This window comes from Taeniopygia guttata, chromosome 30, assembly GCF_048771995.1.
Source record: "Taeniopygia guttata chromosome 30, bTaeGut7.mat, whole genome shotgun sequence".
In the NCBI taxonomy this organism is placed as follows: Eukaryota; Metazoa; Chordata; class Aves; order Passeriformes; family Estrildidae; genus Taeniopygia; species Taeniopygia guttata.
Genome location: NC_133055.1, coordinates 709,734 through 735,700, shown reverse-complemented (window position 1 = coordinate 735,700; position 25,967 = coordinate 709,734). Strand labels below are relative to the sequence as shown.

Genomic DNA, 25,967 nt, shown 5'->3' with positions numbered 1-25,967 from the left:
TTTGGGCACCTTTAGGTGACATTTGGGGACCTTTGGGGACACTGGGGTGGCCATGGGGATCTTTGGGTGGCCTTTGGGTGACATTTGGGGACCTTCATGTGATTTGTGTGACCCTTGTGTGACCTTTGGGGACCCTCCTGTGACCTTTGGGGACCTTTGAGGACCCTCCTGTGACCTTTGAGGACCCTCCTGTGACCTTTGAGGACCTTTGGGGCCCCTCCTGTGACCTTTGATGACCTTTGAGGACCCTCCTGTGACCTTTGTGACCTTTGAGGACCCTGCGCTCGCCCCGCCCCTTTGCACGCGCAGGGGGCGTGCCCACGCATCTCATTAACCGCGAGGCCACGCCCCCCCCGCGCGCGCGGCTGAGGGCGGGAAAGCCGCTGCGTGAGGGCGAGCCGCGCTCTGATTGGCTGAGCCGCGGCGGCGGGAACGGCGCTGAGGGGATCTCTGCTCCCATTGGCTGAGCCTCTCGCGCCCACGGCGGTGGGCGGGAAGAGCGCTGAGGGAAGCTGCGCTGTGATTGGCCGAGCCTCCGCGGCGGCAACGAAGCCGCGCGGTGATTGGCTGAGCGCTGCCGTGGCGCGCAGCTGATTGGCTGGGCGGCGGCGGCAGGCCTCGCCGGTCATGGCGGCGGCGCTGGAACGGGCGCTGGGCCCGGCGGCGGCGGCGGGGAGCGGCTCCGGGGCGGCGCTGCCGCCGCTGCCGGTGCTGCTGACGGGCCCGGCGGGCTCGGGCCGCACCTCGCTGCTGCTGCGGGCGGCGCTGGCGGGCGGCGCGGACGGGCCCCGCGCGCTGTTCCTGGCGCCCAGCGCCATCCCGCGGCTCCCGGGAGGCTCCGGTGGGACCGGCACCGACCCGCGGGCGCTGCAGGTCAGCGGGGCCGGGAACGGCGGGGACGGGCCCGGGAGGGGCGGGGACGGGCCCGGGAGGGGCGGGGCTTGCGGCGGGACCGCGATAGTGGGGGCGTGGCTTGCTAAGGAGGCGTGGCTTGCTGAGGGACCGCGATAATGGGGCGTGGCTTGCTTTGTGGGCGTGGTTTGCTGAGGGGGCGTGGCTTTTGCTGAAGGGGCGTGGCTTGCTGTGAATATATTACCATATAGGTGAGGTCATCGCCAGAGGGCGTGGCCCGGGAGGGGGCGGGGCTATGCGTGTGGGCGGGGTTTGGGGTGGGGGGAGGGGTGGGGGTTGAGAGGATTTGGGGGTCCGACCTGACTCTTGTCCCCTCTGTCCCCCCCCCCCGTCCTTTTGTCACCCTTTGTCACCTCCCCCTTGTCCCCACTGTCCCCTCTGTCCCCTGTCTCTGTCCCTGTCCCCATCCCTGTCCCTGTGTCCCCATCCCTGTCCCTGTCCCATCCCTGTCCTGTCCCTGTCCCTGTCCCATCCCTGTCCCCGTCCCTGTCCCCATGTCCCCATGTCCCCATGTCCCCATATCCCCATGTCCCCATGTCCCCGTGTCCCCATGTCCCCATATCCCCATATCCCCATGTCCCCATGTCCCATATCCCCATATCCCCATGTCCCCATGTCCCCATGTCCCTGTGTCCCCATGTCCCCATGTCCCCACGTCCCCATGTCCCCATGTCCCCATGTCCCCATGTCCCCATGTCCCTGTGTCCCCATGTCCCCATGTCCCCATATCCCCATATCCCCATGTCCCTGTCCCCATGTCCCCATGTCCCCATGTCCCCATATCCCCATGTCCCCATGTCCCCATATCCCCGTGTCCCCATGTCCCCATGTCCCCATGTCCCCATATCCCCATGTCCCCATATCCCCATGTCCCCATGTCCCCATATCCCCATGTCCCCGTGTCCCTGTCCCTGTCCCCGTGTCCCCATGTCCCCATATCCCCATGTCCCCATGTCCCTGTCCCTGTCCCTGTCCCCATGTCCCCATGTCCCCATATCCCCATGTCCCCATGTCCCCATATCCCCATGTCCCCATGTCCCTGTCCCTGTCCCTGTCCCCATGTCCCCATGTCCCCATATCCCCATGTCCCCATGTCCCCATATCCCCATATCCCCGTGTCCCCATGTCCCCATGTCCCCGTGTCCCCATGTCCCCATGTCCCCATGTCCCCATGTCCCTGTGTCCCCATGTCCCCATATCCCCATGTCCCCATGTCCCTGTCCATGTCCCCATGTCCCTGTGTCCCTGTCCCCATATCCCCATGTCCCCATGTCCCCGTGTCCCCGTGTCCCCATGTCCCCATGTCCCCATGTCCCCGTGTCCCCGTGTCCCCATGTCCCCATGTCCCCATGTCCCCGTGTCCCCATGTCCCCATGTCCCCATGTCCCCATGTCCCCATGTCCCTGTGTCCCTGTCCCTGTCCCTGTCCCCATCCCTGTCCCCATGCCCCCATGTCCCCATGTCCCCATGTCCCTGTCCCTGTCCCTGTCCCCATGTCCCCATGTCCCCGTGTCCCCATGTCCCCATATCCCCGTGTCCCCATGTCCCCATGTCCCCATATCCCCATGTCCCCATATCCCCATGTCCCCATGTCCCCATATCCCCATATCCCCATGTCCCCATGTCCCCATGTCCCCATATCCCCATGTCCCCATGTCCCCATGTCCCCATGTCCCCATATCCCCATGTCCCCATGTCCCCATGTCCCTGTCCCTGTCCCCATGTCCCCATGTCCCCATGTCCCCATGTCCCCATGTCCCCATGTCCCCGTGTCCCCATGTCCCCGTGTCCCCATGTCCCCATGTCCCCATGTCCCCATGTCCCCATGTCCCCATGTCCCCATGTCCCTGTGTCCCTGTCCCTGTCCCTGTCCCCATCCCTGTCCCCATGCCCCCATGTCCCCATGTCCCCATGTCCCTGTCCCTGTCCCTGTCCCCATGTCCCCATGTCCCCGTGTCCCCATGTCCCCATATCCCCGTGTCCCCATGTCCCCATGTCCCCATATCCCCATGTCCCCATATCCCCATGTCCCCGTGTCCCCATGTCCCCATGTCCCCATGTCCCCATATCCCCATATCCCCATGTCCCCATGTCCCCATGTCCCCATATCCCCATATCCCCATGTCCCCATGTCCCCATATCCCCATGTCCCCATGTCCCCATGTCCCCATATCCCCATATCCCCATGTCCCCATGTCCCCATATCCCCATATCCCCATGTCCCCATGTCCCCATGTCCCCATATCCCCATATCCCCATGTCCCCATGTCCCCATGTCCCCATATCCCCATGTCCCCATGTCCCCATGTCCCCATGTCCCCGTGTCCCCATATCCCCATGTCCCCATGTCCCCATATCCCCATGTCCCCATGTCCCCATGTCCCCATGTCCCCATATCCCCATGTCCCCATGTCCCCATATCCCCATGTCCCCATGTCCCCATGTCCCCATGTCCCCATATCCCCATGTCCCCATGTCCCCATGTCCCCGTGTCCCCATGTCCCCATATCCCCATATCCCCATATCCCCATGTCCCCATGTCCCCATGTCCCTGTGTCCCCATATCCCCATATCCCCATGTCCCCATGTCCCCATGTCCCATGTCCCCATGTCCCCATGTCCCCATGTCCCCATGTCCCCATGTCCCCATATCCCCATGTCCCCATGTCCCATGTCCCCATGTCCCCATGTCCCCATGTCCCCATATCCCCATATCCCCATGTCCCCATGTCCCCATGTCCCTGTGTCCCCATGTCCCCATGTCCCCATGTCCCCATGTCCCCATGTCCCCGTGTCCCCATATCCCCATATCCCCATATCCCCATATCCCCATGTCCCCATGTCCCCATGTCCCTGTGTCCCCATGTCCCTGTGTCCCTGTCTGTGTCCCTGTCCCATCCCTGTGTCCCCGTTGCTGTCCCTGTCCCATCCCTGACCCTGTCCCCATGTCCCTGTGTCCCTGTGTCCCTGTCCCATCCCTGTCCCTGTCCCTGTCTGTCTGTCCCCGTCCCTGTGTCCCTGTCCCCATCCCTGTCCCTGTCCCTGTCCCATCCCTGTGTCCCTGTCCCTGTCCCTGTCCCCTCTCCCCTGTCCCCATCCTTGTCCCTGTCCCTGTCCCATCCCTGTCCCCATGTCCCTGTGTCCCTGTCCCTGTGTCCCTGTCCATCTGTCCCTGTGTCCCTGTCCCTGTGTCCCCATCCATGTCCCCCTGTCCCTGTCCCCATGTCCCTCAGCGCCTGGAGCTGCGCTACCCCCGCACGCGTCTGTCCCTGTGCCGTGAGCTGCTGTCCCTGTCCCTGTCATTGTCACCCTCACTGTCCCCACTGTCCCCACCCCCCGTGGTGCTGCTGGACGGGCTGGAGCGGTACCTGTGCCCCCTGTCCCCAGGTGCCACCGCGCGCCTGGCCGCGCTGCTGCTGGAGCTGTCGCTGTCCCCTCCTGTCCCCTCCCGTCCCCAGCTGGTGGCCGCGCTGCGATTGCCACCCCCGGGCGGCGCGGTGACACTGGGGACACTGCTGCGCTTCTTCCCGGCGCGGTGCCACCTCCGCGGGGACACGCGGGGACGGGGACACGTGTGGGTGACGCTGCGCTGCCCCGGGACGCCAACGCGGAGGTGGCGGGTGCGCCTCGGGGTGGGGGGACGGCGTGGGGACAGTGGGGACGGGGATGGGGACAGTGGGGACAGGGATGGGGACAGTGGGGACAGGGATGGGGACAGCGGGGACAGGGATGGGGACAGTGGGGACAGCGAGGGGGACGGGGACACGGACAGCGAGGGGGACGGGGACAGCGAGGAGGAGTGGGTGTGACACGGCCACCCCTGGGGTGACACGGGGCTGATGTCACCCCCAAACGGGTGACAAGGACCCTGTGGGTGACACGGCCACCCCAGAGGTGACATGGGGCTGATGTCACCCCCACACTGGTGACAAGGACCCCACAGGTGACACGGCCACCCCAGAGGTGACACGGGGCTGATGTCACCCCCCTCACTGGTGACAAGGACTCAATGTCACCCCCCCAGTGACAAAGAGTCAATGTCACCCCCACACTGGTGACAAGGACTCAATGTCACCCCCCCCTCACTGTTGACAAGGACCCTGTGGGTGACATGGCCACCCCAGAGGTGACATGGACCTGATGGGTGACATGGACCCAGTGTCACCCCCCCAGTGACAAAGACTCAATGTCACCCACCCAACATTGGTGACACGGCCACCCCCAGGGTGACAAGGACTCAATGTCACCCCCACACTGGTGACAAGGACCCCACGGGTGACACAGCCACCCCAGGGTGACAAGGACTCAATGTCACCCCCCCAGTGACAAGGACTCAATGTCACCCCCCCACTGGTGACAAGGACCCCACGGGTGACACGGCCACCCCAGAGGTGACACGGGGCTGATGTCACCCCCCCTCCACTGGTGACAAGGACCCCATGGTGACACGGCCACCCCTGGGTGACAAGGAATCAATGTCACCCCCCCACACTGGTGACAAGGACCCCACGGGTGACACGGGGCTGATGTCACCCCCACACTGGTGACAAGGACCCCACGGGTGACAGGGACCCAGTGTCACCCCCCCAGTGACAAAGAGTCAATGTCACCCACCCAACATTGGTGACATGGCCACCCCACGGGTGACACGGGGCTGATGTCACCCCTCCAGTGGTGACAAGGACTCAATGTCACCCTCCTCACTGGTGACAAGGACACAAGGACTCAGTGTCACCCCCCTCACTGGTGACAAGGACCCCACTGGTGACAAGGACTCAATGTCACCCCCCTCCACTGGTGACAAGGACCCCACGGGTGACACGGTCCCGATGTCACCTCCCTGTCACCGGCCCCGCATGGCCCCGGGGATGGGGCGGTGGCAGGGAGGTGACACCGAGCCCAGGGAGGTGACACCGAGCCAGGGAGGTGACACTGAGCAGGGAGGTGACACCGAGCCCAGTGTCCCCACCCGAGCCCGGTGTCCCCACCCGGGGCCATCTGGGGCCGCTGATAAGCCTTATCAGCCCCTCCCCCACCCCTGCGGGGCCCCAGAGTGTCCCCAGTGCTCCCAGTGTCCCGTCCCAGTGCTCCCAGTTACTCCAGTGCCCCCCCAGTGTCCCCAGTGTCCCGTCCCAGTGCTCCCAGTTACCCCCAGAGTGTCCCCAGTGCCCTCCAGTGTCCCCAGGTTCCTGTCCCAGTGCTCCCAGTGTCCCCAGTGTCCCTTCCCAGTGCTCCCAGTTACCCCCAGTATGTCCCCAATGTCCCCAGTGCCCCCCCAGTGTCCCTCCCAGTCCCTCCCAGTCTCTCCCAGTTCCATCCCAGTCCCCCCCAGTCCCCCCCAGTCCCCCCCAGTTCCTCCCAGTCCCTCCCAGTCCCTCCCAGTCCCCCCCAGTCCCTCCCAGTCCCTCCCAGTCCCCCCCAGTGTCCCCAGTTGGGGGCGGGGCCCGGCCCAGCGCTGTTTTTATTGTACAGAATCATTAAAAACCCAAAGCAGCAGAAATTCCGTGTCCAGGCGGCCCCTCCCCCGTGATGACGTCACTGCGTCCCTCTGCGATGACGTCATAGCTACAAGTCCCGCCCGTCGTGACGTCATCGTTCCAGTGTGTGACGTCATTGTCACAAGCTCCGCCCACCGTGATGTCATCTGTCCGTTCTGTGTGACGTCATCATGATGCGCCCACCCCCAGCTATGACGTCATAATCCCAATGTGTGATGTCACCGCGACGCGTCCCCTTGTGATGATGTCATCCCGCCCGTGTGACGTCATTATTGCAAGTCCCGCCCACCGTGATGTCATCTGTCCATTCTGTGTGACGTCATCATGATGCGTCCCCTCTGCGATGACGTCATCGTTCCCGTGTGTGACGTCATTATTACACGTCCCGCCCACTATGATGTCATCGTTCCAGTCTGTGTGACGTCATCATGATGCGTTCCCACCGCGATGACGTCATAATTCCCGTGTGTGATGTCACTGCGCCGCGTCTCCTCCGCGATGACGTCATCGTACCCGTGTGTGACGTCATTATTACAAGTCCCGCCCACTGTGATGTCATCTGTCCATTCTGTATGATGTCATCATGATGTGTCCACCCCCAGCGATGACGTCATAATCCCAATGTGTGATGTCACGGAGACGCGTCCCCTCTGTGATGACGTCATCCCGCCCGTGTGACGTCATTATTACAAGTCCCGCCCACCGTGATGTCATCCGTCCATTCTGTGTGACGTCATCATGATGCGTCCCCCAGCAATGATGTCATCGCTCCAGTGTGTGACGTCATTATTACAAGTCCCGCCCACCATGATGTCATCGTTCCATTCCTTGTGACGTCATCGCGACGCGGTCCCTCAGCGATGACGTCATCGTCCCAATGTGTGATGTCACTGTGCTGTGTCTCCTCCATTATGACATCATCGCACCCGTGTGATGTCATTATTACAAGTCCTGCCCACCATGATGTCATCTGTCCAGTCTCTGTGACGTCATCATTATGCGTCCCCCCAGCGATGACGTCATCGTTCCCGTTTGTGATGTCATTATTACAAGTCCCGCCCACTGTGATGTCATCGTTCCATTCTGTGTGACGTCATCATGATGCGATCCCACCGCGATGACGTCATAATTCCCGTGTGTGATGTCACTGTGCCGCATCTCCTCCGCGATGACGTCATCGCTCCCATGTGTGATGTCATTATTACAAGTCCCGCCCACCGTGATGTCATCCGTCCATTCTGTGTGATGTCATCGTGATGTGTCCCCGTGATGATGTCATCGCCCTAGTGTGTGATGTCACTGTGCCGCGTCTCCTCCGCGATGATGTCATTGCACCCGTGTGACGTCATTATTACAAGTCCCGCCCACCGTGATGTCATCGGTATATTCCATTTGACGTCATCACGATGTGTCCCCTCCGCAATGACATCATCGTTCCCGTGTGTGATGTCACTGTGCCGTGTCTCCTCCGCGATGACGTCATCGCTCCCGTGTGTGACGTCATTATTACAAGTCCCGGCCACCGTGATGTCATCGGTATATTCTGTGTGACGTCATCGCGACGCGTCCCCGTGATGATGTCATTGTCCCCGTGTGTGATGTCACTGTGCTGCGTCTCCTCCGCGATGACGTCATTGCCCCGTGTGACGTCATTATTACAAGTCCCGCCCACTGTGATGTCATCCGTCCCTTCCGTGTGACGTCATCGTGACGCGTCCCCTCCGCGATGACGTCATTGGTCCCGCGTGTGACATCATGTCACAATGACGTCATCGCGGCCACGCCCGCCTCAGGAGCAGATGACGTAATGGGGGGCGTGCCCCGCCCCCCACTTGGGCTCCGCCCCTTTGTGGGAGTGGCCCAGGTTGGCGTAGGGGGCGGGGCCTGGGGGACAGGGGGCGTGGCCTGGGGAACAGGGGGCGTGGCCGGCAGAACAGGGGGCGTGGTCTGAGGGGCAGTGGGCGTGGTCTGCAGGGCAGGGGGTGTGGCCTGAGGTGCAGTGGGCGTGGTCTGCAGGGCAGGGGGTGTGGCCTGAGGTGCAGGGGGTGTGGTCTGAGGTGCAGGGGGTGTGGCCTGGGGGACAGTGGGCGTGGTCTGAGAGGCAGTGGGCGTGGTCTGAGGGGCAGGGGGCGTGGCCTGCGGAGCGGGGGGCGGGGCGTAGCAGGGCGGGGCCGGGCTCGAAGAGCGTGTACTCGAAGCTGGGCGAGGGGGAGGGGCCTTGCGCGGGGTGGGCGGGGCTTGGCGCGGGAGGCTCCGCCCCCTCCGGGGGGGGCTGGGCGGGGGGGGGCAGCCCCGGCCCCTCCCCCACCTCCTCCGGAGCCTCCTCGGCCTCCAGCGGGGGGGGGGGCGCAGGGAGAGCCGGGAGCCTGGAACAGCCACAGCTGGGGGGGGGGGGAAAGGGTTAGGGACCCCCGAAACGGACCCCAAAATCACCCCAAAATGTCCCGTAAATATCCCCTAAATAGCCACAGAGTAGCCCCAAAATATCCAAAAAATATCCCCAAAGTATCCCCCAAATATCCAGAAAATATCCCCAAAATATCCCCAAAGTATCCCCCAAATATCCAGGAAATATCCCCAAATTATCCACAAAATATCCCCAAAGTATCCCCCAAATATCCAGAAAATATCCTCAAATTATCCCAAAAGTATCCCCAAAATATCCCCAAAACATCCCCTAAATATCCACTAAATATCCACAAAATATCCCCAAAGTATCCCCAAAATATCCACAAAGTATCCCCAAAATATCCACAAAGTATCCCCAAAATATCCACAAAGTATCCTCAAAATATCCCCAAATTATCCCCAAAATATCCCCAAAGTATCCCCAAAATATCCCCAAAGTATCCACAAAATATCCACAAAATGACCCCAAAATGTCCCCTAAACATCCCCTAAAATATCCCCAAAAATATCCCAAATATCCCCCAAATATCCCCACAAAATCCCAAATCCCAACTCCTCACCAAACCCCAAAACCCCAAAAACCCCAAACCCCAAAAACCCCAAAAACCCCAAACCCCCCAAACCACAAAAACCCCAAACCCAAAACCCCAAAAAACCCCAAATCCCCCCCAAACCCCCCCAAAAAACCCCCAAAACCCCAAAAAAACCTCCAAAATCCCAAACCCCCAAACTCCCAAGAAAACCCAAACCCCCCAAAACCCAAAAAAACCCCCCAAAAAACCGCAAAACCCCAAACCCCAAAACCCCAAAAAAACCCAAACCCTCCCAAAACCCGAAAAAAACCCCCCAAAATCCTAAAACCCAAAAATCTCAAACCCCAAAATCCCAAACCCCAAACCCCACAAAACCCCCAAAACCCCAAAAAACCCCAAATTTGTCTGACCTGGAAGTTTCCCCCGTAGGCGCTGAAGAGCCCCTCGAACTCCCGCTCGGGGCCCGGAACCGGCGGCCACAGCTTGGCCCGGAGAGTCCTGGGGGACCCCAAAATCATCGCACAGGTACCCCAAAAATCACACAGGTACCCCAAAAATCTCATAGAGACCCCAAATCCCCCCTGCTCCCACCCACAGCTTGGCCCGGAGAGTCCTGGGGGACCCCAAAATCATCACACAGGTACCCCAAAAATCACACAGGTACCCCAAAATCACACAGGTACCCCAAAATCCCATAGAGACCCCAAATCCCCCCTGCTCCCACCCACAGCTTGGCCCGGAGCGTCCTGGGGGACCCCAAAATCATCACACAGGTACCCCAAAATCACACAGGTACCCCAAAATCACACAGGTACCCCAAAATCACACACAGCACCCCAAAAATCACACAGGTACCCCAAAAATCACACACAGCACCCCAAAATCCCATAGAGACCCCAAAAATTTCATAGAAACCCCAAAAATCCCATAGAAACCCCAAAAATCCCATAGAGACCCCAAATCCCCCCAGCTCCCACCCACAGCTTGGCCCGGAGAGTCCTGGGGGACCCCAAAATTATCGCACAGGTACCCCAAAATCACACAGGTACCCCAAAATCACACAGGTACCCCAAAATCGCACAGGTACCCCAAAAATCACACAGGTACCCCAAAATCCTATAGAGACCCCAAAATCACACAGGTACCCCAAAAATCACACACAGCACCCCAAAATCACACAGGTACCCCAAAATCACACACAGCACCCCAAAATCCTATAGAGACCCCAAATCCCCCCTGCTCCCATCCACAGCTTGGCCCGGAGAGTCCTGGGGGACCCCAAAATCATCACAGGTACCCCAAAAATCACACAGAGAACCCAAAAATTTCATACAAACCCCAAAAATCCCATAGAGACCCCAAATCCCCCCTGCTCCCATCCACAGCTTGGCCCGGAGAGTCCTGGGGGACCCCAAAATCATCACACAGGTACCCCAAAATCACACACAGCACCCCAAAATCCCATAGAGCACCCCAAAAATCCCATAGAGACCCCAAAATCCCATAGAGACCCCAAAATCCCATAGAGACCCCAAAATCCCATAGAGACCCCAAAATCCCATAGAGACCCCAAAAATCCCATAGAGACCCCAAAAATCCTATAGAGACCCCAAAAATCCTATAGAGACCCCAAATCCCCCCTGCTCCCACCCACAGCTTGGCCCGGAGAGTCCTGGGGGACCCCAAAATCATCACACAGGTACCCCAAAAATCACACAGGTACCCCAAAATCACACACAGCACCCCAAAATCACACAGGTACCCCAAAAATCCCATAGAGACCCCAAAATCCTATAGAGACCCCAAAAATCCTATAGAGACCCAAAAATCCTATAGAGACCCCAAAAATCCTATAGAGACCCCAAAAATCCTATAGAGACCCAAAAATCCCATAGAGACCCCAAAATCCTATAGAGACCCCAAAAATCCTATAGAGACCCCAAAAATCCCATAGAGACCCCAAAAATCCCATAGAGACCCCAAATCCCCCCTGCTCCCACCCACAGCTTGGCCCGGAGAGTCCTGGGGGACCCCAAAATCATCACACAGGTACCCCAAAATCACACAGGTACCCCAAAATCACATAGAGCACCCAAAAATCCTATAGAGAACCCCAAAAATCCCATAGAGACCCCAAATCCCATAGAGACCCCAAATCCCCCCTGCTCCCACCCACAGCTTGGCCCGGAGAGTCCTGGGGGACCCCAAAATCATCACACAGGTACCCCAAAATCACACAGGTACCCCAAAAACCACACAGGTACCCCAAAAATCACACACAGCACCCCAAAATCCTATAGAGAACCCCAAAAAATCCCATAGAGACCCCAAACCCCCCCCGCTCCCACCCACAGCTTGGCCCGGAGAGTCCTGGGGGACCCCAAAATCATCACACAGGTACCCCAAAATCACACAGGTACCCCAAAATCACACAGGTACCCCAAAATCCCATAGAGACCCCAAAAATCCCATAGAGACCCCAAATCCCATAGAGACCCCAAAAATCCTATAGAGACCCCAAAAATCACATAGAGACCCCAAAAATCCCATAGAAACCCCAAAATCCCCCAGTACTGGTGGTGCCCCAGTGCTCCCAGTCTGTCCCAGTCCCTCCCAGTATAAACCAGTATAAACCAGTATAACCCAGTCCCTCCCAGTCCATCCCAGTCCCTCCCAGTCCCTCCCAGTATAAACCAGTCCATTCCCAGTCCCTCCCAGTTCCCCCCCAGTCCCTCCCAGTCCATCCCAGTTCCTCCCAGTCCCTCCCAGTTCCTTCCCAGTATAAACCAGTTCCCTCCCAGTATAAACCAGTTCCCTCCCAGTATAAACCAGTTCCCTCCCAGTTCCGTCCCAGTATAAACCAGTTCCGTCCCAGTATAAACCAGTTCCGTCCCAGTATAAACCAGTTCCATCCCAGTATAAACCAGTTCCCTCCCAGTCCCTCCCAGTCCCTCCCAGTTCCCTCCCAGTATAAACCAGTTCCCTCCCAGTCCCTCCCAGTATAAACCAGTATAAACCAGTATAACCCAGTATAACCCAGTACCGGCGGTGTCCCAGCAGTCCCAGTGCTCCCAGTCCCTCCCAGTGCTCCCAGTATAAACCAGTTTGCAGTACCGGCGGTGTCCCAGCAGTCCCAGTGCTCCCAGTCCCTCCCAGTCCCTCCCAGTATAAACCAGTTTGCAGTACCGGCGGTGTCCCAGCAGTCCCAGTGCTCCCAGTCCCTCCCAGTGCTCCCAGTATAAACCAGTTATCCCAGTACCGGCGGTGTCCCAGCAGTCCCAGTGCTCCCAGTCCCTCCCAGTGCTCCCAGTATAAACCAGTATAAACCAGTTATCCCAGTACCGGCGGTGTCCCAGCAGTCCCAGTGCTCCCAGTCCCTCCCAGTGCTCCCAGTATAAACCAGTATAACCCAGTTTGCCCATACCGGCGGTGTCCCAGCAGTCCCAGTGCTCCCAGTCCCTCCCAGTGCTCCCAGTATAAACCAGTATAAACCAGTTATCCCAGTACCGGCGGTGTCCCAGCAGTCCCAGTGCTCCCAGTCCCTCCCAGTGCTCCCAGTATAAACCAGTATAAACCAGTTTGCCCAGTACCGGCGGTGTCCCAGCAGTCCCAGTGCTCCCAGTCCCTCCCAGTGCTCCCAGTATAAACCAGTATAACCCAGTTATCCCAGTACCGGCGGTGTCCCAGCAGTCCCAGTGCTCCCAGTCCCTCCCAGTGCTCCCAGTATAAACCAGTATAACCCAGTTATCCCAGTACCGGCGGTGTCCCAGCAGTCCCAGTGCTCCCAGTCCCTCCCAGTGCTCCCAGTGCTCCCAGTATAACCCAGTTATCCCAGTACCGGCGGTGTCCCAGCAGTCCCAGTGCTCCCAGTCCCTCCCAGTGCTCCCAGTGCTCCCAGTATAAACCAGTTTGCCCAGTACCGGCGGTGTCCCAGCAGTCCCAGTGCTCCCAGTCCCAGCACCAGTAGCACCAGTAGCACCGAGAGCCCCGCGGAGAGCGGGTCCAGTTCTGGGGGGGGGATGGGGGGCATTGGCTCAGGGACCCCCCAGTTCATCCCAGTATAAACCAGTATAACCCAGTCTAACCCAGTTCCATCCCAGTTCATCCCAGTATAACCCAGTATAACCCAGTTCCATCCCAGTTCCCTCCCAGTGCCCCCCAGTTCATCCCAGTATAACCCAGTTCTGGGGGGGGGATGGGGGGACATCGGCTCAGGGACCCCCCCAGTTCATCCCAGTATAACCCAGTATAACCCAGTTCCATCCCAGTATAACCCAGTTTCATCCCAGTGCCCCCCAGTTCATCCCAGTGCCCCCCAGTTCCATCCCAGTCCATCCCAGTTCATCCCAGTATAACCCAGTTCCATCCCAGTGCCCTCCCAGTGCCCCCCAGTGGCCCCCAGTTCAACCCAGTTCATCCCAGTATAACCCAGTTCATCCCAGTCCCTCCCAGTCCCTCCCAGTTCCTCCCAGTCCCCCCCAGTTCCATCCCAGTCCCTCCCAGTCCATCCCAGTCCCTCCCAGTCCCATCCCAGTCCCTCCCAGTCCATCCCAGTTCCTCCCAGTCCCTCCCAGTCCCTCCCAGTTCCCTCCCAGTTAATCCCAGTCCATCCCAGTCCCTCCCAATCCCCTCCCAGTCCCTCCCAGTTTATCCCAGTCCCTCCCAGTCCCTCCCAGTCCCTCCCAGTCCCTCCCAGTTCCCTCCCAGTCCATCCCAGTCCCTCCCAGTTCCTCCCAGTCCATCCCAGTCCCATTCCCAGTGCTCCCAGTCCCTCCCAGTTCCCTCCCAGTCCCTCCCAGTTCCCTCCCAGTCCCTCCCAGTCCCTCCCAGTTCCCTCCCAGTCCCTCCCAGTCCATCCCAGTCCCTCCCAGTCCCTCCCAGTCCCTCCCAGTTCCCTCCCAGTTCCCTCCCAGTCCCTCCCAGTTCCCTCCCAGTCCCTCCCAGTCCCTCCCAGTCCCATTCCCAGTGCTCCCAGTCCCTCCCAGTCTGTCCCAGTTCCCTCCCAGTCCCTCCCAGTCCCTCCCAGTCCCTCCCAGTATAAACCAGTGCTCCCAGTCCCTCACCGGGGGGGGTTCTGGCCGTGCCCGGGGCTGACCAGGGGCTCCAGAACCCGCCGTAGCTGATCCCGTCGGGGCGGGCGCGGGCCCGGACGGAGTAGGGGGTGCTGGCCCGGAGCCCCCCGACCCCCTGCTCCCTGCGCCCCACAGGGACCCCCACCTGGCACCCCAAAAACCCCAAAACCCCAAAAGTTACCCCAAAATCCTGCCCGGAACAGAGAAACCCCAAAAACCCCAAAAATTACCCAAAAATCCCAAAAGTTACCCCAAAATCCCAAAAGTTACCCCAAAATCCCGCTGGCCCGGAGCCCCCCGACCCCCTGTTCCCTGCGCCCCACAGGGACCCCCACCTGGGCCCCAAAATCCCAAAAGTTACCCCAAAATCCCTAAAAGTTACCCCAAAATTCACAGGGACCCCAAAAACCCCACAGGCACTGCAAAGGGACCCCAAAAACGCCAAAAGTTACCCCAAAATCCCCCCTGCTCCCGCCGCCCCACAGGGACCCCCACCTGGGCCCCAAAAACACCAAAAATTACCCCAAAATCCCCACAGGGACCCCAAAAACACCAAAAGTTACCCCAAAATCCTGCCCGGAACAGAGAAACCCCAAAAACCCCAAAAATTACCCAAAAATCCCAAAAGTTACCCCAAAATCCCCCACAGGGACCCCAAAAACACCAAAAGTTACCCCAAAATCCTGCCCGGAACAGAGAAACCCCAAAAACCCCAAAAATTACCCAAAAATCCCAAAAGTTACCCCAAAATCCCGCTGGCCCGGAGCCCCCCGACCCCCTGTTCCCTGCGCCCCACAGGGACCCCCACCTGGGACCCCAAAAATACCAAAAACCCCAAAAGTTACCCCAAAATCCTGCCCGGAACAGAGAAACCCCAAAAACCCCAGAGGGACCCCAAAATCCCCACAGGGACCCCAAAAACCCCAAAAACACCAAAAGTTACCCCAAAATCCCCCTGGCCCGGAGCCCCCCCGACCCCCTGTTCCCTGCGCCCCGCCGGGACCCCCACCTGGGCCCCAAAATCCCAAAAACCCCAAAAGTTACCCCAAAATCCTGCCCGGAACGGAGAAACCCCAAAAACCCCAAAAATTACCCAAAAACCCCAAAAGTTACCCCAAAACCCACAGGGACCCCAAAATCCCCCTGGCCCGGAGCCCCCCCGACCCCCTGTTCCCTGCGCCCCGCCGGGACCCCCACCTGGCACCCCAAAAACCCAAAAACCCCAAAAGTTACCCCAAAATTCACAGGGACCCCAAAAACCCCACAGGGACTGCAAAGGGACCCCAAAAACGCCAAAAGTTACCCCAAAATCCCCCTGGCCCGGAGCCCCCCCGACCCCCTGTTCCCTGCGCCCCGCCGGGACCCCCACCTGGGCCCCAAAATCCCAAAAACCCCAAAAGTTACCCCAAAATCCTGCCCGGAACAGAGAAACCCCAAAAACCCCAAAAATTACCCAAAAATCCCAAAAGTTACCCCAAAATCCCGCTGGCCCGGAGCCCCCCGACCCCCTGTTCCCTGCGCCCCACCGGGACCCCCACCTGGGCCCCAAAAACACCAAAAGTTACCCCAAAAATCCCAAAAGTTACCCCAAAATCCCTAAAAGTTACCTCAAAATTCACAGGGACCCCAAAAACCCCAAAAACCCCACAGGGACCCCAAAAACCACACAGGGACCCCAAAATCCCCAAAAGTTACCCCAAAATCCTGCCCGGAACGGAGAAACCCCAAAAACCCACAAAGTTACCCCCAAATCCCAAAAGTTACCCCAAAATCCCACACAGGGACCCCAAAAACAACAAAAGTTACCCCAAAAGCCACAGGGACCCCAAAACCCCCACAGGGACCCCAAAATCCCGCTGGCCCGGAGCCCCCCGACCCCCTGTTCCCTCCGCCCCACAGGGACCCCCACCTGGGCCCCAAAATGCCAAAAGTTACCCCAAAAATCCCAAAAGTTACCCCAAAATCCTGCCCGGAACAGAGAAACACCAAAAACCCCAAAAATTACCCAAAAATCCCAAAAGTTACCCCAAAATCCCCCTGGCCCGGAGCCCCCCGACCCCCTGCTCCCTGCGCCCCACAGGGACCCCCACCTGGCACCCCAAAATCCCCAAAAGTTACCCCAAAATCCTGCCCGGAACAGAGAAACCCCAAAAACCCCACAGGGACCCCAAAAACCACACAGGGACTGCAAAGGGACACCAAAAATCCCAAAAGTTACCCCAAAATCCCCCACAGGGACCCCAAAATCCCCCTGGCCCGGAGCCCCCCGACCCCCTGTTCCCTGCGCCCCACAGGGACCCCCACCTGGGACCCCAAAAACCCCAAAAACGCCAAAAGTTACCCCAAAATCCTGCCCGAAACAGAGAAACCCCAAAAACCCCAAAAATTACCCAAAAATCCCAAAAGTTACCCCAAAATCCCGCTGGCCCGGAGCCCCCCGACCCCCTGTTCCCTGCGCCCCACAGGGACCCCCACCTGGGCCCCAAAAACCCCAAAAGTTACCCCAAAAATCCCAAAAGTTACCCCAAAATCCTGCCCGGAACAGAGAAACCCCAAAAACCCCAAAAATTACCCAAAAATCCCAAAAGTTACCCCAAAATCCCGCTGGCCCGGAGCCCCCTGACCCCCTGTTCCCTGCGCCCCACAGGGACCCCCACCTGGGCACCCCAAAATACCCAAAAACCCCAAAAGTTACCCCAAAATTCACAGGGACCCCAAAAACCCCACAGGGACTGCAAAGGGACCCCAAAAACCCCAAAAATCCCAAAAGTTACCCCAAAATCCCCGCTGGCCCGGAGCCCCCCGACCCCCTGCTCCCTGCGCCCCACAGGGACCCCCACCTGGCACCCCAAAAACCCCAAAAACCCCAAAAGTTACCCCAAAATCCTGCCCGGAACAGAGAAACACCAAAAACCCAAAAGTTACCCCAAAAACCCCCACAGGGACCCCAAAAACCCCCACAGGGACCCCAAACTCTGCAGGGTCCCCCCCAAATCCCCCCAAAGTGACCCCAAAACCCCCCCAAGGGACCCCAAATTGACCCAAGGGACCCCAAAACCCCCCCAAGGGACCCCAAACCCCCCCAAGGGACCCCAAATGACCCCAACCACCCCCCAAGGGACCCCAAAACCCCCCCAAATGACCCCAAACCCCCCCAAATGACCCCAAATCGCCCCCAAACCCCCCCAAGGGACCCCAAAACCCCCTCCAAGGGACCCCAAATCGCCCCCAAACCAGCCCCAAATGACCCCAAACCCCCCCGGGAAATGACCCCAAACCCCCCAAATGACCCCAAAACCCCCCCCAAAGGGACCCCAAAACCCCCCCAAATCTCCCCCAAATGACTCCAAATGACCCCAAAACCTCCCCAAGGGACCCCAAACCCCCCCCAAATTACCCTAAAACCCCCCTAAACCCCCCCAAAGGGACCCGAAATCGCCCCCAAACCCCCCCAAGGGACCCCAAACCCCACCGGGACCCCCCAAAGGGACCCCAAATGACCCCAAACCCCCTCAAAGGGACCCCAAATGACCCCAACCACCCCCCAAGAGACCCCAAACCCCCCCAAATGACCCCAAACCCCCCCCAAATGACCCCAAATCGCCCCCAAACCCCCCCAAGGGACCCCAAATTGACCCAAGGGATCCCAAAACTCCCCCAAACCCCCCCAAGGGACCCCAAACCGCCCCCCAGGGGACCCCAAACCCCCCTAAGGGACCCCCAAGGGACCCCAAATTATGCCAAACCTCCCCAAGGGACCCCAAAACCCCCCGAAACTCTGCAGGGCCCCCCCAAATCACCCCCAAATGACCCCAAACCCCCACAAGGGACCCCAAACTCTGCAGGGCCCCCCTCAAATTGCCCCAAAATGACCCCAAACCCCCCTGGGAAATGACCCCAGCCCCCCCAAAAGACCCCAAACCCCCCAAAATCGCCCCCAAATGACCCCAACCACCCCCCAAGAGACCCCAAACCCCCCCAAACCCTCCCAAGGGACCCCAAAAACCCCCCGAAACCCCCCAAATGACCCCAAATGACCCCAAATTGCCCCCAAATCCCCCCAAGGGACCCCAAAACCCCTCCAAGCCCCCCCAAATGACCCCAAATGACCCCAAACCCCCCCAAGGGACCCCAAACCCCACCGGGACCCCCTAAATGACCCCAAACCCCTCCAGGAAATGACCCCAGGCCCCCCAAATGACCCCAAACCCCCCCCCCAAGGGACCCCAAATGACCCCAAAACCCCCCCAAGGGACCCCAAACCCTGCAGGGCCCCCCCCAAGGGACCCCAAATGACCCCAAACGCCCCCAAATGACCCCAAATGACCCCAAGCCCCCCCCCCCAAGGAACCCCAACCCCCCCCCCAGGGGACCCCAAGCTACCCAGGGACCCCCCAACCCCCCCCCAAATGACCCCAAACCCCTCTGGGAAATGCCCCCAGCCCCCCCAAATCCCCCAAATGACCCCAAAACCCCCCAAAATGACCCCAAACACCCCAAATGACCCCAACCCCCCCTGGGAAATGACCCCAGCCCCCCCAAACCCCCCAAAATCGCCCCCAAATGACCCCAAACCCCCCCAAATGACCCCCCTCCCCCCAGGGCCCGCTGACCGTTTTTGGGGGTCCCCCCGGGGGGCTGAGGCTGAGCTGGAAGATGAGGCTGGAGTGCAGGTAGGGCCCGGGGGGGGGGGCCCAGCGCACGCACAGCTCCCCCCGCGCGCCCCCCGCCCACACCGACACGTTCTGGGGGGGCCCCGGCAGCACTGGGGGGGGAAAAGGGTCAGGGGGGCACCCCAAAAAATCCCCGGAGAGATCGGAGCCCAAAAACCCCAAATTCGGCACAAAAACTGCCAAAATCGGCCCAAAAACGCCCAAAATCGGCCCAAAAATCCCACTGAAAATCCCAAATTCACCCCAGAAATCCCTCCCAAAACCCCAAATTCCCAAATTCACCCCAAAATCCCCAAATTCACCCCAAAAATCCCAATTTCACCCCAAAAACCCCAAATTTACCCCAAAAATCCCACTGAAAATCCCAAACTCAGCCCAAAAATCCCAAATTCAGCTCAGAAATCCCTCCCAAAACCCCAAATTCACCCCAGAAACCCCAAAATCGCCCCAAAAATCCCCCAGAAAATCCAAAATTCACCCCAAATCCCCCCAAATCCCCCCAAATCCCCCCAAATCCCCCCAAAATCCCCCCAAATTCCACCTGAGATCCCCCAAAATCCCCCAAATCCCCCAAAATCCCCCCAAAATGCCCCAAATCCCCCAAATCCCCCCAAATCCCCCCCAAAATCCTTCAAATCCCCCCCAAAATCCCCCAAATCCCCCCCAGGACCCCCCAAATCCCCCCAAATCCCCCAAATCCCCCAAATCCCCCAAATCCCCCCAAAATCCCCCCAAATCCCCCCAAATCCCCCAAAATCCCCCCAAATCCCCCCCAAATCCCCCCAAATCCCCCCAAATCCCCCCAAATCCCCCCCAAATCCCCCTCAAATCCCCCTCAGACCCCCCAAATCCCCCCAAAATCCCCCCAAATCCCCCCCAAATCCCCCCAAATCCCCCCCAAATCCCCCCAAATCCCCCCCAAATCCCCCCCAAATCCCCCCAAATCCCCCCAAATCCCCCCAAAATCCCCCAAATCCCCCCCAAAATCCCCCAAATCCCCCCAAATCCCCCAAATCCCCCCAAAATCCCCCCAAAATCCCCCCCCAAATCCCCAAAATCCCCCCAAATTCCCCCAAATCCCCCAAATCCCCCCAAAATCCCCCCAAAATCCCCCCCCAAATCCCCAAATCCCCCCCAAATCCCCCCAAATCCCCCCAAATCCCCCAAATCCCCCAAACCCCCCAAATCCCCCAAATCCCCAAAATCCCCCCAAATCCCCCCAAATCCCCCAAATCCCCCAAACCCCCCAAATCCCCAAAATCCCCCCAAATCCCCCCAAATCCCCCCCAAATCCCCCCAAATCCTTCCAAATCCCCCCAAATCCCCCCAAATCCCCCCAAATCCCCCAAATCCCCCCAAAATCCCCCCAAAATCCCCCCCCAAATCCCCCCCCAAATCCCCCCAAATCCCCCCAAATCCCCCCAAAATCCCCCCAAATCCCCCCAAAATCCCCCCAAATCCCCCCCAAATCCCCCCAGGACCCCCCAAATCCCCCCAAATCCCCCCCAAAATCCCCCCAAATCCCCGCAAATCCCCCCCAGGACCCCCCAAATCCCCCCAAATCCCCCCAAATCCCCCCAAATCCCCCCAAAATCTCCCCAAAATCTCCCCAAATCCCCCCCAAATCCCCCAAATCCCCCCAAAATCCCCCAAATCCCCCAAATCCCCCCCAAATCCCCCCAAATCCCCCCAAATCCCCCCCAAATCCCCCCAAATCCCCCCAAATCCCCCCAAAATCCCCCCAAAATCCCCCAAATCCCCCCAAATCTCCCCAAAATCCCCCCCAAATCCCCCCCAAATCCCCCCAAATCCCCCCCAAATCCCCCAAATCCCCCCCAAATCCCCCAAATCCCCCCCAAATCCCCCCAAATCCCCCCAAATCCCCCCAAAATCCCCCCAAATCCCCCCCAAAATCCCCCAAATCTCCCCAAAATCCCCCCCAAATCCCCCCCAAATCCCCGCACATCCCCCCAAAATCCCCCCAAATCCCCCCCAAATCCCCGCACACCCCCCCAAAATCCCCAAATTTTCCCCTAAATCCCCCCAAAATCCCCCCAAATCCCCCCCAAATCCCCCAAATCCCCCCCAAATCCCCCAAATCCCCCCCAAATCCCCCAAATCCCCCCCAAATCCCCCAAATCCCCCCAAATCCCCCCAAAATCCCCCCAAATCCCCCCCAAATCCCCCAAATCTCCCCAAAATCCCCCCCAAATCCCCGCAAATCCCCCCAAAATCCCCCAAATCTCCCCAAATCCCCCCAAAATCCCCCCAAATCCCCCCCAGGACCCCCCAAATCCCCCCAAATCCCCCCAAATCCCCCCCAAATCCCCCCAAATCCCCCCCAAATCCCCAAATTTTCCCCAAAATCCCCCCAAATCCCCCCAAAATCCCCCCCAAATCCCCCCGTACCGACTTGATCGATGAAAAGCGTCCTCTGGAACACGGGGAGGGGCTCGGGGGTCTTTTGGGGGGTCCCGGGGGGGGTCCCGGAGCTTTTTGGGGGGCTCTCGGTGGTCTCGGTGGTCTCAGAGGTTTTGGGGGGGGTCCTCGAGATTTTGGGGGGGGTCCCGGTGGTCTCAGACGATTTTGGGGTGGTCTTGGAGGTTTTGGGGGGGGTCCCGGTGGTCTCAGTGGTCCCGGAAATTTTGGGGGGGGTCCTGGAGGTTTTTGGGGGTGTCTCAGTGGTCCCGGGGGGGGTTTCGGTGGTCCCAGAGGTTTTTGGGGGGCTCTCGGTGGTCTTGGTGGTCCCAGGGGGGGTCCCCGAGATTTTGGGGGGGGTCTCGGTGGTCCCAGTGGTTTTTGGGGGTCTCTCGGTGGTCCCGGGGGTGGTCCCCAATATTTTGGGGGGGGTCTCAGTGGTCCCAGTGGTTTTTGGGGGTCTCTCGGTGGTCCCGGGGGTGGTCCCCAATATTTTGGGGGGGGTCTCAGTGGTCCCAGTGGTTTTTGGGGGTCTCTCGGTGGTCCCAGGGGTGGTCCCCAAGATTTTGGGGGGGGTCTCGGTGGTCTCGTCATCCTTGGTGGTCCCGGGGTGGCTCTCGGAGATTTTTGGGGTGGTCCCGGCGGTTTTTGGGGGTCTCTCGGTGGTTTTTGGGGGTCCCTCGGTGGTTTTTGGGGTGGTCCCGTTGGTTTCCGGGGGTCTCCCGGTGGTTTTCGGGGGTCTCTCGGTGGTGCCCCCAATTTGGGGGGGGGTCCCCGTTATTTGGGGGGGGGTCCCCGTTATTTGGGGGGGGGTCTCTGGCACCAGGCGCAGCTCGAGGGGCACGAAGGTGACGGTGGCGGCGGCCGGGAGGGAACACCAGAAACGGGACCCCCCCCCCGGGCGGGGGGTGACACTGAGGGGACAGTCCTGCCACGGGTCCTGCCTGGGGTCAGAGGTCAGGGGTCACCATGGGGTCACCGGGGTCACTCAGGGGTCACTCAGGGGTCACACAGAGCACCGGGACCCCCCCCCCGGGCGGGGGGTGACACTGAGGGGACAGTCCTGCCACGGGTCCTGCCTGGGGTCAGAGGTCAGGGGTCACCATGGGGTCACCGGGGGTCACTCAGGGGTCACAGGGACCCCTCCCCCCCCGGGCGGGGGGTGACACCGAGGGGACAGTCCTGCCACGGGTCCTGCCTGGGGTCAGAGGTCAGGGGTCATTCAGGGGTCACGCAGGGGTCACTCAGGGGTCACAGGGGTCACTCAGGGGTCACAGGGACCCCTCCCCCCCCGGGCGGGGGGTGACACGCGGGGGACAGTCCTGCCACGGGTCCTGCCTGGGGTCAGAGGTCAGGGGTCACCATGGGGTCACCGGGGGTCACTCAGGGGTCACTCAGGGGTCACTCAGGGGTCACACAGAACACCAGAAATGGGACCCCCCCCCCGGGCGGGGGGTGACACGGGGGGGACAGTCCTGCCACGGGTCCTGCCTGGGGTCAGAGGTCAGGGGTCACCAGGGGGTCAGGGGTCACACAGGGGTCACTCAGGGGTCACACAGGGGTCACACAGAACACCAGAACCGGGACCCCCCCCCCGGGCGGGGGGTGACACGGACGGGACAGTCCTGCCACGGGTCCTGCCTGGGGTCAGAGGTCAGGGGTCACCATGGGGTCAGGGGTCACGCAGGGGTCACACAGAACACCAGAAACGGGACCCCCCCCCCGGGCGGGGGGTGACACAGATGGGACAGTCCTGCCACGGGTCCTGCCTGGGGTCAGAGGTCAGGGGTCATTCAGGGGTCACAGGGGGGTCAGGGGTCACGCAGGGGTCACACAGAGCACCGGGACCCCCCCCCCGGGCGGGGGGTGACACTGAGGGGACAGTCCTGCCACGGGTCCTGCCTGGGGTCAGAGGTCAGGGGTCATTCAGGGGTCACTCAGGGGTCAGGGGTCACGCAGGGGTCAGTAAAGGTCATTCAGGGGTCACTCAGGGGTCAGTGAGGGGTCACACAGGGGTCAGTGAGGGTCATTCAGGGTCACTCAAGAGTCAGGGGTCATCAGGGGTCAGGGGTCAGGGGTCACTCACTCCAGGCGGAACTGCAGCCTCAGGGGTCCCTCTCCCAGAAGCAGAGACAGGGGTCAGTCAGGGGTCAGTGAGGGGTCAGTGAGGGGTCACACAGGGGTCAGTGAGGGGTCAGAGGTCAGAGGTCACTCACTCGAGCCGGAACTGCAGCCGGAAGTGCTCCCTCTCCCAGAAGCAGAGACAGGGGTCAGTGAGGGGTCAGGGGTCAGTGAGGGGTCAGGGCTCAGTGTGGGGTCACTCAGAGGTCAGGGGTCACTCAGAGGTCAGAGGTCACACAGGGGTCACTCACTCGAGGCGGAACTGCAGCCGGAAGTGCTCCCTCTCCCAGAAGCAGAGCAGCTCCTGCAGGGTCCGAGTGAAGCAGTGGGGGGGGGTCGGGTCTGACCCACGCACGATGGACACTGAGGGCAAAGGTCAGAGGTCACTCAGGGGTCACTCAGGGTCACTCAGGGTCACAGGGGTCACTCTGGGTCACTCAGGTCAGAGGGAACAGAGGAGGAATTTCCCCCCTCCCCAAAATCCCCCCAAAATTCCCTCCTAAACCCCCAAAATCCCCCCAAAATCCTCAAATTTCTCCCCAAACCCCTCGAATTTCCCCCAAAATTCCCCAATTTTTCCCCAAAACCTCCAAAATCCCCCCAATTTTACCCCAAATTTACCCCAAAATCCCATCAAATCCCCCAAATTCCCCCCAAATCTCCTCAAATCCCCCCAAAACTCCCCAAAATTCTCCCAAAACTGCCCCAAATTCCCCAACATCCCTCAAATTCCCCCAAAAAATCCCAAAATCCCCCCAAAATCCCCTCAAAACTCACCAGGATCCCCCAAAACCCCCCCAAAATACCCCAAATTCTCCCCAAAATCCCTCAAATTCTCCCCAAAATCCCCCAAATTTCTCACAAATTCCCCCCAAATCCCCCCAAAACTCCCAAAATCCCCTCAAATCCCCCAAATTTCCCCCAAATCCTCCAAATTTCCCCCAAAATCCCCCAAAATCCTCCAAATTTCCCCCAAAATCCCCGAAATCCTCCAAATTTCCCCCAAAATCCCCCAAATTTCCCCCAAATTCCCCCAAATCCCCCCAAAACACCACAAAATCCCCCTAAAATCCCCCAAAACCCCAAATCCCCCCAAATTCCCCCAAAATCTCCCAATTTCCCCCAAAATCCCCCCAAATTCCCCTCCCCCCCCCTTACCTTCCTCCTCCAGGTCCGGGGGGGTCTCGGAGCCTTCGGGGACCCCCCAAATTTGGGGGACCCCCCCCGGGAGCCCCCCCAGGAGCCCCCCCAGGAGCAGCAGCGCCGCCATGGGGGGGGTGGGGGATTTTGGGGGGATTTTGGGGATTTTTGGGGATTTTTGGGGATTTTTTGGGGATTTTTGGGGGGATTTTTGGCGCTTTTGGGGTTTTTTTTGGGGGTTGTTTTTTTTTGGGGCGCGCGGTTTTGGGGGGGCCCCTCCCCCACCCCAGGGCGGGGCTGGGCTGGGAGGGGAGATAAGGGGGGGAGGGGCGAGATAAGGGGGGGAGGGGCGAGATAAGGGGGGGAGGGGCGAGATAAGGGGGGGGAGGGGGAGGGGATTTGGGAACCCCAAAAATATCCCCGGGAGCCCCAAAAAAACCTCCAGGACCCCCCAAAAAACCCTCAGGACCCCCCAAAAACGCTCCGAGATACCCCAAAAACTACTCGAGACCCCCCCAAAAAAACCAGGACCCCCAAAAAACTCCTGGACCCCCCAAAAAACCCCCCGGGACCCACCAAAAATCCCCGGGAGCCCCAAAAAACCCTCAGGAACCCCCAAAAACCTCCAGGGAACCCCCAAAACCGCCCCGGGAGCCCCAAAAACCACCCGGGACCCCCCCAAAAAAACCGGGACCCCCGAAAATCCCCCCGGGACCCCCCAAAAAAACCTCCGGGACCCCCCAAAAACCCCCCGGGAGCCCCAAAAATCCTCCAGGAACCTCCCCAGGACCCCCAAAAAACTCCCGGGAGCCCCAAAAAAACCTCTAGGACCCCCCAAAAGCGCCCTGGGAGCCCCAAAAAATCCCCAGGACCCCCAAAAAACCCTCAGGACCCCCCAAAAATCCTCCAGGGACCCCCAAAAAAACCTCGGGAGCCCCAAAAAACCCCCGGGAGCCCCAAAAAACCACGAGGGACACCCCCAAAACCTGTTTTTTATTGGTTATACTGGTTTATACTGGTTCATACTGGTTTATACTGGTTTTTATTGGTTATACTGGTCCATACTGGTTTATATTGGTCCATACTGGTTTATACTGGTTTATACTTGGTTTTATTGGTTTATACTGGTTTTTATTGGTTATACTGGTTTATACTGGTCCATACTGGTTTATACTGGTCCATACTGGTTCA

The 25,967-nt window shown here is 59.8% G+C and overlaps 2 protein-coding genes and 1 long non-coding RNA gene across 3 annotated transcripts; 1 reads left to right on the top strand and 2 right to left on the bottom strand.

The window, feature by feature from the left end:
• Window positions 1-20: 20 nt before the first annotated feature.
• On the top strand, window positions 21-19,231 carry SWSAP1 (SWIM-type zinc finger 7 associated protein 1). Its single transcript, XM_072919952.1, has 4 exons — window positions 21-873; window positions 4,146-4,532; window positions 9,782-9,877; window positions 19,027-19,231. Exons 1-4 carry the CDS (start codon window positions 628-630, stop codon window positions 19,099-19,101), a joined length of 804 nt encoding a protein of 267 aa, XP_072776053.1. The 5' UTR covers window positions 21-627; the 3' UTR covers window positions 19,102-19,231.
• On the bottom strand, window positions 8,747-12,461 carry LOC140681007 (uncharacterized). Its single transcript, XR_012052290.1, has 3 exons — window positions 12,396-12,461; window positions 9,763-9,850; window positions 8,747-8,791 (listed from the first exon to the last, which is right to left on the bottom strand). It is a non-coding gene; the product is annotated as an uncharacterized lncRNA (long non-coding RNA).
• On the bottom strand, window positions 19,207-24,995 carry LOC140680986 (uncharacterized). Its single transcript, XM_072919881.1, has 4 exons — window positions 24,795-24,995; window positions 23,888-23,999; window positions 21,680-22,459; window positions 19,207-19,273 (listed from the first exon to the last, which is right to left on the bottom strand). The coding sequence occupies exons 1-4, from the start codon at window positions 24,904-24,906 to the stop codon at window positions 19,207-19,209; spliced, it is 1,071 nt and encodes a 356-aa protein (XP_072775982.1). The 5' UTR covers window positions 24,907-24,995.
• Between the last annotated feature and the right edge of the window lie 972 nt (window positions 24,996-25,967).